Source organism: Gracilinanus agilis, chromosome 3, assembly GCF_016433145.1.
Source record: "Gracilinanus agilis isolate LMUSP501 chromosome 3, AgileGrace, whole genome shotgun sequence".
Classification (NCBI taxonomy): Eukaryota; Metazoa; Chordata; class Mammalia; order Didelphimorphia; family Didelphidae; genus Gracilinanus; species Gracilinanus agilis.
This window is the reverse complement of record NC_058132.1, coordinates 115,065,112-115,082,211: the sequence shown is the minus strand read 5'-3', so window position 1 is coordinate 115,082,211 and position 17,100 is coordinate 115,065,112. Positions and strand designations below refer to the sequence as shown.

General features: G+C 33.7%; 1 protein-coding gene across 1 annotated transcript in view; it reads left to right on the top strand.

The window, feature by feature from the left end:
- Positions 1 to 17,100, top strand: part of GRM5 (glutamate metabotropic receptor 5) — a 620,904-nt gene that overhangs the window by 196,215 nt on the left and 407,589 nt on the right. Inside the window, exon 2 of the mRNA XM_044668936.1 lies at positions 8,361 to 8,610. Coding sequence (XP_044524871.1) covers positions 8,361 to 8,610 — 250 coding nt within the window. The remainder of the gene's footprint in view (positions 1 to 8,360; positions 8,611 to 17,100) is intronic.

Sequence of the window (17,100 nt, the reverse complement as noted above, 5' to 3'; positions counted from 1 at the left end):
ATCTAAGACATAATGAGAAATATTTGTATATCTCCATTCATTACTGTATAGCTGACCACTTTAACTTGTGTATTGTATACTTGGTTAACTTTATATTATACAAGTTTAAATCATTTCTTCAGCATCTTTAAAGCCACTACTGCTCAGGGACTAAGCAATTTCATCCATACTAAGGGACCTATCATCTCTCATGAAAAGGAGTTTATGCCTAAAATTATGAGCCTGGATGTGGAGATCTCTTTATCATCTCTGATAATCTGATGACAGTTTAGTTGATAAGGAAATAAGGACAGGACAAGGGAAATGTCTTTTACTTCATGCTTCCAGTTCTGGCTCCAGGAGCATGGAGTTTATTATATATATTTCAAGACTCATTTCACACAAAAGAACCCTCCTGAAACTTTGCAGATGCGCAGAAGTTACAAATTATGTCACATCAAAACACAAAACATTGGCTTCAGAATAGACCAAGGCCAAGGCTGAATTTTGACTAGGTTCTCATCAGAAAGCCAAGTTGGGGAGTATCTTGGCCTTAGCTATAACAGGCAGCAGCATTCCTTGCTGTGTTAACAGTGTTAACCCTTTAAATTCAGGTTTGATAGGAACTTAAAGGTTTTCAGTAATACTTTTCAAGAAGAAATTACAAGGATCACAAAAGGGGTCAAAAGAGGAGTCTCAGATTTTTATCTATTCTCTTATTGGCTTCCCACACCTGGATAATAGAAAGACTTCTCTTACCCACTTCTAAAGAGTTGATAAACAGATCTTCACTGCTTATTGTAGAATTAGCAAACCCACATAGTTAGTAGGAGTGTGATAAATTTTTTTATTTTTCACTGATATATGCCTTGATTCTGTGTCTGACAGTCTGTTTTATGATTAAAGAGGCCTAGGAATGACTGATCTAAAATTCAGTGGATCATCCAAAGTAATTAGATTATAAACACAAGTTTTCCCCATTCCCACCAAAGTAATCATTCAAAAGATACTTCTGGTCATTTTGGCCAAATTGCTTTGGCCAAATATTGGTGAATAAATGCTGATTTCAGGGAGTTGATGGCCTCAAGTTCAGTGGATGTTCACTAAAAGGAAATGAAGCTAGAGACGCTTCTATATCCAGAAAAGAGACCAGATTCCCTTCTATAAAAGTATAACAAGGTAGAATCTTGTCAGAGCTTAGAGAAAAGATGGAAAGGTATAATGGTATGAACTTCCTTGGAAGATAGGGGTTTTCCTCTCTGGAATTTTCGAGCAAAGTTTTAGATCACTTCTTATCAGAGTTGTTGGGATTCTTTTTTAGTTTTCTATTGGTATAAGATTGCCTCTGAAATTCCAACACAGATTTTTGGGAACCTTTATACATTCTCTGCATTTGCATAAGCCTATATAAATTCATTAGACAACTATTTATGTATGCATAAGCATTAATATAGAACTAGAATTCATTACTTTACATAAAAGTAGTTATTTACTTTACATAAATCTCACTAGTCTTATCACGTTTTCTTACCTCATTTTTGAATGTCTCTCTAGTTGTGTAATGTTTCCCCTCCTTCACTGGTTGAATAAATTATGAAAATAATTCTAAAATTAATTCATCCTGGTTTGATTCATTTGTTCCTCTGTGGAGTTTCACTGTATTATTCTCAACCTACATTTAGGAGGTTGGTCTTCATTGATTCTCTTATCTGTGCCAATAAGTTCTATTTATATGAGCCAATTCATCCATTGTTGTTTTCAGGCAAAAGTATCAGTGAAAATAAGGTATTCTAAATTTTTCATGAATATTGAAACATTTCTAAAAGATGTATTAACACTTTAATGGAGCTTCATTATCAATATCCTGTTATTCAATCTGAAAATTTCCACATAATCCTACCAATAGGTATAATATTCTCAAGCCCGTGATTTGATTTGTGTTTTCTAACTCGAGAAGTCCTTGATCTTTTTGGCTTAATTTTTGAAAAAGGCACGTTATATAAAAATTTTTAATAAAATCTTGTTCTTCCTAAATAATAATATAATAGATGTCTGCAATTGACAAAAATGTTCATAATCCAGTTATGAACATTAAAATAGTTGCTTTTTAAAAAAATCATACGCAACATTGCCACATAATGATTCAGTAGTAAATATAGATTTATAACCACATAAAACTTTTAAGTATCAGCAGCATCACTTCATTGAATGAATGAATGAATGAATTGTTCCAATGAACTGTGCCAAAGAAGGGTAAGGAATAAACATGGCACTGGACTAATTCCATGAAGTATGAGGTAAAAGGGCACAAGTTGAAAGCCACTAGGAAGAGATCTGGGGGCAGAAAAACACATATCATTTCATTTTGCTCAATTTATAAAGTAACAAAGTCATGTGCAAATCTTTGAAAAGTTACATGCCTAAACATGTTCTAGGTAGTTCAATCTTGAATGAAATCTGCCTAGAATGTGTACAAAACCTTATCTTTGAAGGAACTGCAGCTATTCTATCAAAAGGGTGTTTTCTTTTTGAATATTTTTGTTAATTATTTTATGTCTCCAGGAACTTTTGTTAGATTGAAAAATGTTTAAAATGGTTCATTTGCTACAGAGATAAATTGGCATCCCTGCTTTTCAGCAATGCAGCTTAAGGGTTATATTACATTAAAATTTAATCATAGGTGATACATGTAAAACCCAGTGGAATTGTGTGTTGGCTAAGCAGGGTTAGGGGGAGAGAAAGAACATGAAATATGTAATTATGGGAAAATATTCAAAATAAAAATAAAAAAATTAATCATATGAGAGTTTTTAAAACACTGTTATTACTTTACATCATGCAGATTGAAAGAACATCTCAGCATAGTTGTAGATTAGGTGTTAATATGTTGCTTGGTGACTTGGTATCCAAGGGAGGAAATAGTTCCAAGGAGCAGTAAATTATAATGAGGAAAATGTCTTGAAAACTATTCTTATCAGAACACACAGTAAATGAAGAATATATGTATGATGCATAGTTTCTTTGAAGATATGTTTCTGATGTCATGCATAATTCAATTCAACAAGTATTTATTAAATACTTACTATGTATAAAACTTTGGTGATTTAGTGACCAAAAATCATCCTACCCTTATTGATTTTATATTCGATGAATTTCATTAAAAATTAATGACAGTGGTTTACACTGTCCAATTTAAGAGGGTTGTATGGGGATGGATAGTGATATTTTAAAACTGATTTTGCTTCTTACATTTTGTTAAAGGCAAAGTAGCTTGTTGACATGAAAAGGACTTTTGTAAGACCTGTTGAACTCATGAAATGTCATTTGCTTCCAGAGGTCTCAGCTTCCTAAAAAAAATGAGTGTTTTCCAACACACACACACACATACACACACACACACACCTCTGGGAGACAGAGAACCCTGGTTCAAACTCTACTACTTTTTTGTGCAAGTCACTTAATCTCTTTAGGCCTTAGTTTATTAAGTCAACAAGCAACTGAAAAAAAAGAAAATGAAGGACAAGTCTGGTCTAAATGACTGTAGAAGTCCCTTTATCTTTAGCTACATGGGCCCATGACTTGTGGTTACAAATACCTAAGTCACAGATCAAAATAGAAAATACATACATATTTCCTCAACAATTAACAACCAAGTATTCAGAATTATCCAGAAGAGAGACAGAGCTTTTCTGGTATTTTTCCAAATAATTGGTGTTCTCTTTTTCAGTCTTCACTGCTTGATTGTGATTCAGACTTGCTAAGATTTTTTTAAAAAGTACCAGCCGGGGCAGCTGGGTAGCTCAGTGGAGTGAGAGTCAGGCCTAGAGACAGGAGGTCCTAGGTTCAAACCCGGCCTCAGCCACTTCCTAGCTGTGTGACCTTGGGCAAGTCACTTGACCCCCATTGCCCACCCTTACCAATCTTCCACCTATGAGAAAAATACACCGAAGTACAAGGGTTTAAAAAAAAAAAAAAGTACCAGCCACAAGTCTGAGTAACAAGAAATTACATACCCTCTTTGGGGCTCTTACTTGGGATTATTCAAGAGCTTCATGCTTGCTGTTGGAGAGCAGGCCATTTTTCCTGATGCAAAACAAATGAAGAGCTGTTATTACACTTTACATTGTCATGAATTTGTCCTGTGTTCATTAGTGAAAATGAAATAAATGTGCACACACCAAAGAGTCTAGAAAAAAATGCTGCCTCTAGATACAATTGATGAGATGAAAAAGAACACAGGACTGAAACAGAGTTGTTCCTTAGAGCTGGTGAAATAATTACTGTGAAATAGAAGAAGAAAGATTCTGGCTAATTTTACTCTATAGGAATGTTAATTGCAAAATGAGTTTTCTCCCCCAGAGGCACCTTCATTATGGGGATAGTGTTGGAGAAATTAAATATAGGTATATTTCATCAGAATCATGAGAGAATTCCCTGTGAATAATTAAGTAGCATTTAATCAGAGGTAATCATGAAAAGAGCTATCCATGGTACCTCTATGCTAAACTCTCTTCTATTTGTCATATTCTCTCAAACTCCTAATGCATATTATTTCCCTCATTTAAAAAAAAATGTAGTGTATCAGTGTGGTAGAAGCAATAACTTCAGTTCTGCCATATCCCAAATACCTTAGACTAATTTTTCCTGAAAAGATATTAACAGATTTCTTTAGATCTGATTCTCTGAGGAGAATAAGGGCTTAAACTGATGGCTTCTAGTAGAAAGCAGCCAAGAGGAGGATTAAGGGGATCTGAGACTTGGCTGGTAGATCACGGTGGAAAATTTGGGCCAAGGAGCTCTGCTCAACCAAATTATCTCTAGGTGCCCTCAATACCTATTCTCACTGCCTTCTCCTACCATGGCTAAGTAAATTTCCTTACCTCATAAAGGCCATGTAAGCACCTCATTATTTTCCAATATTGACTCTTGTTACCATGTGACTAATCTGAATCAGAACAAGTTCAGAAGTCAGGAAGAGGTGGTTAATCAGAAATACTGAAAACATGATCACTTTTCTATTAGATTCCTTCTTTCTCTTCACATAACTAATACCTCTGTAAAAATGCATATCAACTCATGGCCTATTCCAATAGCCTTTTATTTAGTCTCCCTGCTTCAAATCTCTTTTCACTACAAACTACCCATCTTCTATGTAAAAGTGGTATTCCTAAAGCACAGATCTGATGTCCCCCAAATTATTTAACTCCAGGGACTCCCTAAATTCTTCAACATCTAATATAAACTATTTTTTAATTTAAAGGTTTCATAATCTGATTCCTTTGTTTCTAGTCTTGCATTTTACTCCCTCTTAGTACTTTATGATCTAACAATAGTTGCTTTTTTTGTTGCCCTTTGCATATAATATATAATACATCTTTTCTTGAGACTGTGTCTTTCCAATAGTTCCCTTGTGTATCTTCTTCTGTTCTTCTTTATGTTCTGGTTTCCCGAACTTCCTTTAAGATTCAGTTCAAGGGCAGCTCAGTGGATATAGAGCCAGGCCTAGATGTGGGAGATCCTGGGTTCAAATTGGTCTCAAAGACTTCTTAGTTGTGTGACCCTGGACAAGATACTTGACTCTCATTGCCTAACCCTTACTGCTCTTCTGTCTTAGAACTGATACTTGTCATTCATTCTAAGTTAGAAGGTAAGGGTTTAAAAAAAAGGTTCAGTACAAAACTCCTTTCCTTCAGGAAGCCTCTTTTGGTCTCCTTTCTGTTCCCTTTAAAATTAGTATTTTTCTTTGAAATTAACTTCCATCTCTTTTACATATTTGTATATATATATATATATATATATACATTTCTATCTTATAAGTACTATATACTTGTATGTTGCCTTGCCCATTAGAATGTAATTTCCTTGAAAAATAATTTTTATCCATCTCTTGTCCTTAACCCGTGAATGTGGAACATAGTAAACCCTTAGTAAGTATTTGTGACATAATCACTGAGGCCTTGTTATTTTATTTATTTATTTTAATTTTTATGATTCATGTACCTTCCCTCATCTTTTCCCCTCCTCCCTCCCAGAGCTGACAAGCAATCCAAATTGCCTTCCAGAATGGTTGGATCAATTCACAGCTCCACCAGCAGTGCATTAATGTTTCAGTTTTGCCATATCCCCTCCAAAATTCATTATTTTCCTGTACTTTCATATTAGGCCTCATAATTTTAAAGCATTTTCTTCATTTTTCCCTTTTTAAAAATCAAAAGTTCTATTTTATTGAATTTGAAATATTTATCTATATATACATGTATGATTTCTTATTGCTTTAGTCTAAAACAATTGATGAATGATCTTTACCAATAAAGTGGTTGTTCTTAGGGAATTCAATTTCATAATTTAGTCCTATGTCCAGTATTAGTATATTTTCTTCCATGATCACTTTGGGGATAATTTTCCTTAATATTTTGGCATCATAATTTTCCCGCAACATTCTGTATAAGTAAAAAGTTGAAATACATTGTCAATTCAAAGTTTAGACATTGTTACAAATTCTGAAAAATATGAAGAAAATCAAAATCTTTTGACTTACTAAAATATTAACATTTTTGGCTCTTAAGTCCTTATTATTAACTTTAGGCATAGTGAGTACTTAATAATTGTTTGTTGAATTGAATTGAGTCAGGTATAATACTTTCATTGTTTTATCCAAAGTCTTTAAGGAATTAAAAATATATAAATTTTCCCCTCCAGAAATTCATTCAAGGAACAAATTTTTCTTAAAACAAACCTGAGAATAACAGAATCCCAAGATTAGCTTGGTGTAGCTAGTGACCAGAAATTCCTGATCAAAGTTTTGGGGCCTTTTCATCTTTTATTACTTGAACAGATCCCTTCCCTCAGCTATGCAGTGATATGCGAATTAGCGGTCTCTATATTCAAGAGATAGAAACAGTCTATACAAGTATATTTGAATTGTTTATAGAGTGAAATAGGCAGGAGCTAGATCTATTCTTTGAACTCTTGTTCTTTGGGCTCTTTATTACATTGTCTAGTTCGTAAGTAGACTAAAGTTATAAATGAGTAACTAGTCTTTTGCAAGCTAAGTAACTTGAGCAAATAACTATCTCTAGAAACTTTAAAGTAGGGGTTCTTTTCTTAAAATAATATCTTATTTTACTCAATTACATGTGAAAACATTTTTAATTCATTTTTTTAAGTTTTGAGTTCCAAATTCTCTCTTTCCTTCCTACTTTCCATCCTTCTCCCCTTCAAGATAGTAATTAATCTGATATAAATATAAATAATATAAAATTATCATGTAAAATTTTTTCCATATTAGTCATTTTATGGAAAAGATATTTTAAAAAAAGTAGAAAGAAAGCAAGTAAGTTTAAGTTCAGATTATATCACTTCTTTCTTGGTGGGCCGATGTTTTTTTTTTTTTTTTTTTTTTAATCATGAGTCTTTAGGATCATCTTGGGTGGCTAAATTGCTGAGAATAACTAGGTCATACACAGTTGTTCCTTAAAAAATATTGCTCACTCTGAATACAATGTTCTCTAATTCTGCTCATTTCACTTTGCATCAATTCCCATAAGTCTTTCCAAACTCATCCTGCTTGACAATTCTTATAACACAATACCTCATAATCATATACCATAACTTCTTCAGCCATTCCCCAAATGATGGATAATTTCTCAATTTCCTATTCTTTGCTACCACGAAAGAGTTGCAATACATATTTTCATATGGATAGGCCCTTTTCCTCTTTTTAGATCGTTTTTATAAACAAACCTAGCAATGATATTGATGGATCAAAGGGTATGCACAGTTTTAGAGTCCTTTAAGCATAATTCAAAATTGTAAAACAGGGTTATTTTTTTTTTTACATTTTCTGTATCATGGACCCCTTTTTTTAGTTTGGTGAAATTTATGGCCTCCTCAGAATAATATCTTCAAATATATAAAATATTTAAAAATATAAAGGAGCTTGATTATATTGAAATACTTATAATAATACAGCATAACATATACACACATGTAGATATTCAAAGATGCCAAGGTTAAGAACTCCTACCACTTAGATGGTTTGTTTGAAGTTGGTTTCAGATATAAATATTTTCTTTTATGCTGCCTTCAAGTAATTTGGTGGTTTTTTATTTGAAGATAACCAGGGGAAATAAAATAAAAATAAATCTGATGATACAGTATGACTCTTTTCAACACCTGTACTTTTTCAGTTAGGGGAGGGTTGTTAAATAACAAAGGGACCATTAAGCATGTTCATATACTTCTATGAAAATGTTTTATGTAAAATGGAATGCTCCAGGTATTAGCAAAATACCATGAGGACTTTATCATGACTGATGTACCAGTTCCTATCTATTTAATTCTCAGGATTTTTTTTTTTTTGTGTATGTTTTTTCATGCAGGCAACTATGGAGAAAGTGGGATGGAAGCATTCAAAGATATGTCAGCCAAGGAAGGCATATGCATTGCTCATTCCTACAAGATCTATAGCAATGCTGGGGAACAGAGTTTTGACAAGCTGCTGAAGAAGCTTATCAGCCACCTGCCCAAGGCAAGAGTGGTGGCCTGCTTTTGTGAAGGGATGACAGTGAGAGGTTTGCTGATGGCTATGAGGCGCCAGGGGCTGGCTGGAGAATTTCTTCTTCTAGGAAGGTGAGTAGGAAAGAGAATCACTTTTTATCACACTTATAATTGACAGAAATATCCTGGGTGAGAAGTGTTGGTATTTAATTTACCATATTTCTACCTCTTGATGGGTTGACTCAGTTCTTTGATAGCAGAATCTTTGAATCAGAAATAGATTTTACATATCTTGAGTAAACAGGAAAGATGTATGGATAGTCTCATCATCTTTATTTTACAACTGGATTCATAAGAATGAATAAGAATTATCATATATGGCATTAATTTTACAAGTATTAATATACCTTTTAAAGCAAAATAACAAAAAATATTCATGTTGAAAAAAGGGTCGTTAAATTATTTATTTATTTATTTGGAATATTTTTCCAGGTTACATGATTCATATTCTTTCCCTCCCCTCCTACCTCCCCCCATTCCAGTAGCCAACAAGCAACTTAACTGGATTTTACATGAATACTTGATCAAAACCTATTTCCATGTTATTAATATTTGCATTACAGTGATCATTTAGAGTCTACATCCCTAATCATATCCCCATTGAACCATGTGATCAAAGAAATATTTTTCTTCTGTGTTTCTACTCCCACAGTTCTTTCCCTGGATGTGGATAGTGTTCTTTCTCATAAGTCCTCAAAGTAGTTATCTTGGAGGGGAAAGCTTCACTTAAGGAGGCTGCTATTGTTCAAAGACCCATTTTCTGGAATCTTTGGGACCAAAGTAAGAAAGCACAAAAGGAATAAAATTAAATATCAGTTCTACTACATTTTATCCATTAAATAAGTCACATCACATTTCTAGGCTTTGATTTCATCATTTGTAGTATAAAAGCTGTAGACTAGATGACATGTAAGTACGTCCAACTGTGAATATGTGGTTTTGTCTCTATACTTCTTTAAGACATAAAGTATTTCATGCATATTGGCTCATTTGATGCTCACAACAGCTTTGTGAATCATGCAGCAAAATATCTTATTTCCAGTTTCAGTAAAAGGTCAATCAAAGATGCAAGATTTTACCTATATTCATATAGGTGGTAAATGACAAAGAAGAGAATTGAAGTTAAATTTTCAGTTCAACCAAATACTTTTTCCTTTACAGAATCCTTTCTCTCAGGAAACTCCATTGTATGGTCATACCTTTGCCTTGGGTTCCATTATAATGAACTGGATTCAGAATGTTTGTTTAGTAATTTTTTTCAGTCATATCAAACTCTTTGTGACTCTTTGGAGGTTTTTGTGGCAAAGATATTGGAGTGCTTTGCCATTCCATTTCATTTTAAAGCTTATTTTATAGATGAGGAAACTCAGGCAAGTGGGATTAATTGACTTGGGCAGGGTCATAGAACTAGTTAGTGTCTGAGGCCAGATTTGAATTAAAGGAAGTGGAGTCTTCCTGACTACTCTGTCTACTCTGTTCAGTGCAACTTACTACACACACACAAACACATATACATGTATATATGCATATGTGTTTGTGTGTGTGTATATATCCATGAGCCAAATTGTTTAACTTTTCTAGACTTATCGGTAAAAGAAGAGATGAAGCTAAATGATCTCTATGTGCCTTCTAAGTTCTAAATCTATGTTCCTAAAACCATATGTTTTACCTCATTCAGTGGATACTTAATTGCTTGAATCTGCTTCTGAAAATCAAGTTCATCTTTGAGAAGGATAACTGAGCATGGTTAATCATGTTCAGAAGAATTTGTAAGGGATCTTGAAAGTGATTCCTTAAGAGAAGTCTAAACTATGATCTAGCTATTGGTAGCACTGCTGGAATAATTGTACAATTCCCATATGGACTTCTTCTAGGGACAATAAATAGTTGAATAGAATTGTGGAGTAGAGAAGACAGTAATAGATTTGGAGCCAACATACTTGTATTTGTTTCCTGAATCTAGCATGTAACAACCACATGACCTTAGCTGAGGTATTTTTCTTTCCTAAGATTCAATTTCCTGATAGCTAAAATGTGGGAACTGGGATATTTTCCCATTCTGCTCTTTCCTATATCCAACAATCTGAAATGCTATGTTTGGATAATTTCTTAAAATAATAATGTTACTTTTTATATTTACCTTTCATAGACAGTGCTTTATGGAGACAGGGTATTAGTATTTTTTGATTGAACAGAAACATGTATAAAACACATATATGAGAGTTTTTTGAGATATCCACTCTCTTTTAGATAGTTTTCTAGAAAAAAAAAAACAACTTTGCTAATATGCCAATAATAATTTGTGCCTTATTTTTATCATGATTGTCACTCATGTTTTCTGCATAAAATAGCCATATTTTTCTTCAGAGCTCTGATTTTAAAATAATTTGTTCGATTTCTCATACATTTCATATCATTAGGCTAGCCACTAGACTATTTTCTCAGAAGGACATGATTCAATTGCTCTTGTGGAAAGCAAAGGAAAATATTTGATTTACACAAATTGACTTTCTAGTTAATGGTTCAGAAATTTTGCCATTTAATAAAGTGAAGTATGTCTGTAGCTGGTTACAAGTTATGATCATGATGTTTATTCAATATTTCCTATGCAATTCCTAATATAGATCTAAAAATAGAAATGGTTTAAGATTCACTGGGAACTAAATGTAGGATCTCTTGGATGTATGTAGCTGTGGCTTATTTATAGTATTAAAAAATACTCAGATTGTAACAGTTGATGAAAAGTGCCTCCTGTTTTTTTTGGTGATCTGTATATTTTGAGGTCACTTAAAGATTAAGATACACAATGCTCTCTTTCTATAACAATACTCACTTCATCCAGAGGCCAAGGTTATGGTAAACTCAAACATCATTCCTCATCTATAAAATGAGGGCAATAATAGTATCTCCTTCACTGAGTTGTTGTGAATGCCAAATGAAATAATTTTTGTAAAATCCTTTACAAATCTTGAAGCACTGTAGTCATGTGACTAGAAGTAAATAAGGTGGTAGTTGTTACTACGTAAAATGAATGATACCACTCTGAACTCTACCTGCTTCCACATAATTATAGCCAAATGAGAAAAAGTGACGATGTGCCAAGAGCAGTAATAGTAAGTTCCTATTAATATCTAGGATAGCAAAACTATAGAGAGCAGAAAAAACATGAAAGCATAATAATTTGGGGCATTTTCTCTAGAATCAAAGACCTTCGCATACTTTGCTAACTTCAACTACCATTTCATTACTATATATCAATTAGGATGTATAATTAAACATTAATGTTCTTGATAATCTTAAGAGAATCATAAAACATTTGAAGAAGTATTTTGTGCCAAGTCCATTTTAATAAATGAGAAAACACAAGGGTATTCATTGCATCGATCATGTCATTAAGGTAGCTAATGAAAGATTTGGAGCTAAAACCTGTAGCTCCCCACTTCCTTTCCAATGCCCTTTCCTTGTGCTACACACCCTTGGAGTGTTTTAAAAAAGGGTTAAATCATGCTTATCTAGTCTTTTTCAAAAGCCCAGACTACTACAATTTACTCTTTTTTTCATTACAAATATTTCAAAGAGGTAGGTGTTGGTGCTATGTTAGTGTTTAAAAATGGGTAACCTTCAGTTATCTGGAACATTCCTTTATTTGAAATACATATTCATGTCCAATAAATGAGCTGTGGTGGTATTTGTATATACTAATAAGGACCACTTAGGTTTCAGGTTCCTCATTTACTGAATGAGGATGTCAGATTCTATTATGTACTAAATAAAGTCCACTATCTCTCTGACAATGTATGAATCTGTGAGATGGCTACAGTTTTGTTTTCTAGCTACTAAGTTGTATCCCACTGTGCTTTAGATCTCACATTTATCAAGTCCTTCTGCTGCTTGATAGGATGTTCAATTTAAAGAGCAATTGGAAGTTTTCAAAGTCTCTGTCTCTCTCTCTGTCTCTATCTGTATGTCTATCCATCCTTCTCTCTCTCTCTCTCTCTCTCTCTCTCTCTCTCTCTCTCTCTCTCTCTCTCTCTCTTATGATTTCTCTCTTTCTCCCCTAATAAAACATGTTGGAATTCCTAGCAAATCTAGTCATCACTAAATTTTGATAACTCTTGAAAACATCCAATAGTCTGATAAATTCCTTCTGAGACTAGTTTCCTGACTTGCATGACTCCACTTTCCTATTACTACTTTATGAGTGTTAATTGTTCTCTTAGCAAAAAGGAACAATCAAGCTTTGCATTCACCAGCATGCTTTTCAAAATAATGAAGCTAAATCAAACTCCCTCTTTCACTATTGTATAGCGGATTTTTCCAAAATCACCATTTTGTTCTTGAGGACAATTGCTTGCCAGTTGTAAGATTTTTTTGTGTGTCTGCCATCGACAAGAGAGCTGTTGCCAACTTTGCCTTTGCACAGAGTTAGGTGTTGACATAGGAGTATAAAGGGTAGGCTTAGGAGGATCATAGGCCATTTTCTACATAGAATTCCCCTTTGTATATTTAGGATGAAAAAGATTATAATCTGCTCCATTCTATATTCAGGCTAGATAAGCAGCATTCACTTTTTAGCCTGATGTAATTTGCTAATATGGGAATGCTAATAGTTAACAAGTTTACAGAAAACAGTAGAACCTGGAAGTTCCCTTGTTGAAAATTCTGAAAAAAAATTTTGACTCTCAAGGAGGTCAGTCACTCCATCAACAAACATTTATTAAACATTTATTCTATTTGAGTAGCTATCATCCAAGGTTCCTGTATTCTTGGCCACAAGGATTTTTTCCATCTTTGTACTCATAAGATCAACATAGATGTGGCACTGAAAGGGACCTTAGAAGTCAACTAATTCAATCTTCTAATTTACAAATGAAAAACTATTCAAGAAAGGTTATATAAGGTGCCCAAGGTCACACTGGCAGTAAGTGGCATAACAAGAGTTTGTTTTTCTTGCCAGTATATTGTACATGCATTCATTAGGATAGTGGTTCCCAAACTTTTTTGGCCTACCGCCCCTTTTCCAGAAAAAATATTACTTAGCCCCCTGGAAATTTATTTAAAAAAATTTTAAAAGCAAATAGGAAAGATAAATGCACCTATGGCCATCACCACCTCCCTGGATTGCTGCAGCGCCCACCAGGGGACAGTAGTGCCCACTTTGGGAATCACTGCACTAGAATGTAATCTCCTTGATATTGGGAACTTTTGTTTTCATATTTACAGTGCCAAGCTTAGTACTTTTGCATATGGTAGGTGCCTAATAAGAGTTTATTGATTTTAACATAATATATCCTGCAATGGATTTTAGGGGAAAGCATGAATGTATCTAATAGCTTAATCATTCTTTCTTTCTTCATTCCAAAGTAGAATTTCTCTTCCTAGGAATGCCTTATTTAGAGGCAGCTAAATGGATATTTATAAATTTCCAGATAAACTTGGTAATATTACACAAGGAAAACATTTTAGTGAATTCATTAAAATCATATTTATATTTTTATTGTCAAATAGAATTGTGTATTTGTTTAAACCTCTAGTTTAATTCATTATTAATGGCATTACCTCCCATTACAATATAATGTGGTTCAATGAAAAAGTCTATGTGAAAAATATGTCATATTTTCCAGCAGGTAATCACTTTAACCTATGTATTTTCTGTAGAATGGAATTCCTTAAAATCTAAGGCCATAAGTTTGTTTTGGTTTTTTTTTTTTTTAAATAAATTGACTCATTCATTTGTAGCTTGTAGAAGAAATGGCACAGAAATGATATCTGGGTCATGGAAAATAATGCCAATTTTCTTTTCTCTGTTGGTTAGCTTACTTACTTCAAACTGTGTGTTTTCAGAGATTTTCCTAGATGGATACAATCAATCCTTCTAAAACTTACTCAGGATTCTAAGGATTATCATTTTTTGAGAAAGATATATGTTTCCTACTCAGGTGGAACATGAACTTCTGACAGTGTGATTTGCACTTTAAAAAATTAACCAAGAAGATGCCACTCTTTTTAAAATAAATTTGATTAATAGCTTTTGTTTGTTTATTGATCACCAGAAGTTCTCCTAGTATCCCTCTATTATTTCCTCTTAGAGAGCCATCTCATGTAATATTTTCAAAGAAAAAAGGACAGAGAATACACCAAAGCTAGTCATATAAAGTCTACAAATATATGCTATGTACTTTAGCTATAAATCTTCAACTTCTTCAGAGGAGTGGGATGACACCATTTCATTTTAATCATGAACCATTTACTAAACAGAATTCACTACAAGAATAATGATAACAAACAGTTCACCCATAAATCCAGATCCTAACTCTATTATTAATTCATATGATATATGTGGGGAAGAGTGAGCACAGAATTCTGGAAAATTAGCAGCGAGACACCTGAGGAAGGAAAACCATTTGCTAGATAACTAAAACTCCAGTCTGCAAGATTTGGTGTCCTTAATCTTTTTTGGAAATAATCTACGTCAGACACATGCTAGTGTTATGATTAAAAATGATGAGGGCCGAGATCAAAAGGGAGAATAGTATTTTAATAAAAGCCATGTTGATAGAGATAAACTGACCACACGCCTGTAAGAAAAACTATTCCAACCTCACCTCAGCCATTTAGCTTCCTCTCTCCTCGAGCTCAGGTAACTAAAGAGGCAGCTCCAAGTCACTTGCCCCTAATTTCAAACAGTCCCTCACCTTGAATACGTCATCCAAAACTGGAAACCTATGAAACCTGTTGGACCACGGGAAATGTAGTTTTAAGGACCCCCACAGGTCCACAGAAGTTTGTCAAACACTATATTGAGGTTCAATCCTTCCAAATAGAACCCCAGGTGATTTTAACTAACACACTAGAAAGGACCTCTTTGGGTTGAATTGTTGACTTGAACTTTACGTTGGCTGTACTCTCATGGAATATTACAATTTTTTTTAAAAAGTGATTTTCCTGTGCTTGGGTTCTACAAAGCTATTCCTGTCTGCTCCAGCAGATCTACACCTCTTCTCCCAAAGGTGACAGTAAAGGACAAAGTAGAAAAGTCTCTACTATCTTCAACCAAGTCACTTAGGTGACAGAGAATCCTTCTTCCTCTGATCAGCTTCTATTATCAGTGTTTTTCTTCAAATTAGCTTCCAGAAGCAAATAATTCCTTTCAATAAATTTGGCTCCCGGTTGTAGATGCAAAGCCTATTTTCTTTCCACAATTGCAGCAATGTTGTTGTGGGGTAGAATTCAGGCTCTGATCTCTTTTGTCACATCAAATCTTGGTTGCTTATCTGTAAGTCAGCCTCTTGGCTGAACTTAGCTTAATTTAGTACCTACCTTTCAGGTAGCTGTGAGAATTTTCTGTTCAGACTTTTTAGCCATTTCTCTTGTTTTTATTACAACTCTGTTTATTCCTCCAATCACTGACTAACTGCTATCTCAAAGCAGCATCTCTTTACATGAAGAAATTTAACTCTACTTGCTCTATGGTGGTAAAAAACCAAAATTCAACTTTATGACAGATATGATACAAATAAAAAATAAACAATTGCTCCATGTGCTGTGAAAAGATCTTTTTGTCAGGGCTTCCTAGCAACACCAAAGTCCTAATAACCTTCCTTTGAAAATTAGCCACTGGAGAAATAAGATTTGGTAATTACTTTTTTTTTCTTCTGAAGCCTGCTTTTTCTCATATCTTTGAATAACTCTCAGTGTTTCTCCTTATTTACTTTCATCTAAGGAACTGCTTCCCAAGAATATTACTCAGAATTGTCTGTGATTTTACTCCTTTTAATAAAAAGGCAACTGACCAAATATAAGAGGGGCAACACCTTACCCATTCATGCAATCAGCCAGTAAGCAAATATTTCTTAAATACTGACTATGTAGAGAACTCCCCTAGGGAAGATTAAGTTTAGAAAATAAATATTCTGTACTCTCATGGAGTATATTACATATTTGGGAAATAAGTATAACATGATATAATATATTGGAAGTTCATCAGAGAAGTGTAAACAAAGTCCCCAAGAGGAGCAAAGAAAAAAATAATATGACTTCTGTAAATATTAAGTATTGTAGTTAGGATTTAAATGATGACTAACAAAAAGATAATAAGGAAAAAGACTTGTACAAAATATTTATAGCTGTGCTTTTTGTGGTATCAAAAAATTGGAAAATAAGAGAGTGTCCATCAATTGGGGAATGGCTCAATAAATTGTGGTATATGTTGGTGATGGAATATTATTGTGCTGAAAAGAATAAAGAATTGGAGGAATTCCATATGAACTGGAATGACCTCCAGGAATTGATATAGAACAAAAGGAGCAGAATCAGGATTATGTAATACACAGAGATGGAAACACTGTGGCACAATCAAATGTAATGGATTTCTCTACTAGCAGCAATGCAATAACCTGGGACAATCCAGAGGAACATAGGAGAAAAAATGCTATTCACATCCAGAGAAAGAACTGTGGAAACAGAAATGCATAGGAAAAATATGTGATCGATCACGTAGTGCGATAGGGATATGATTGGGGGTTTGATGTTACAGGATCACTCTACTGCAGATATGAATAA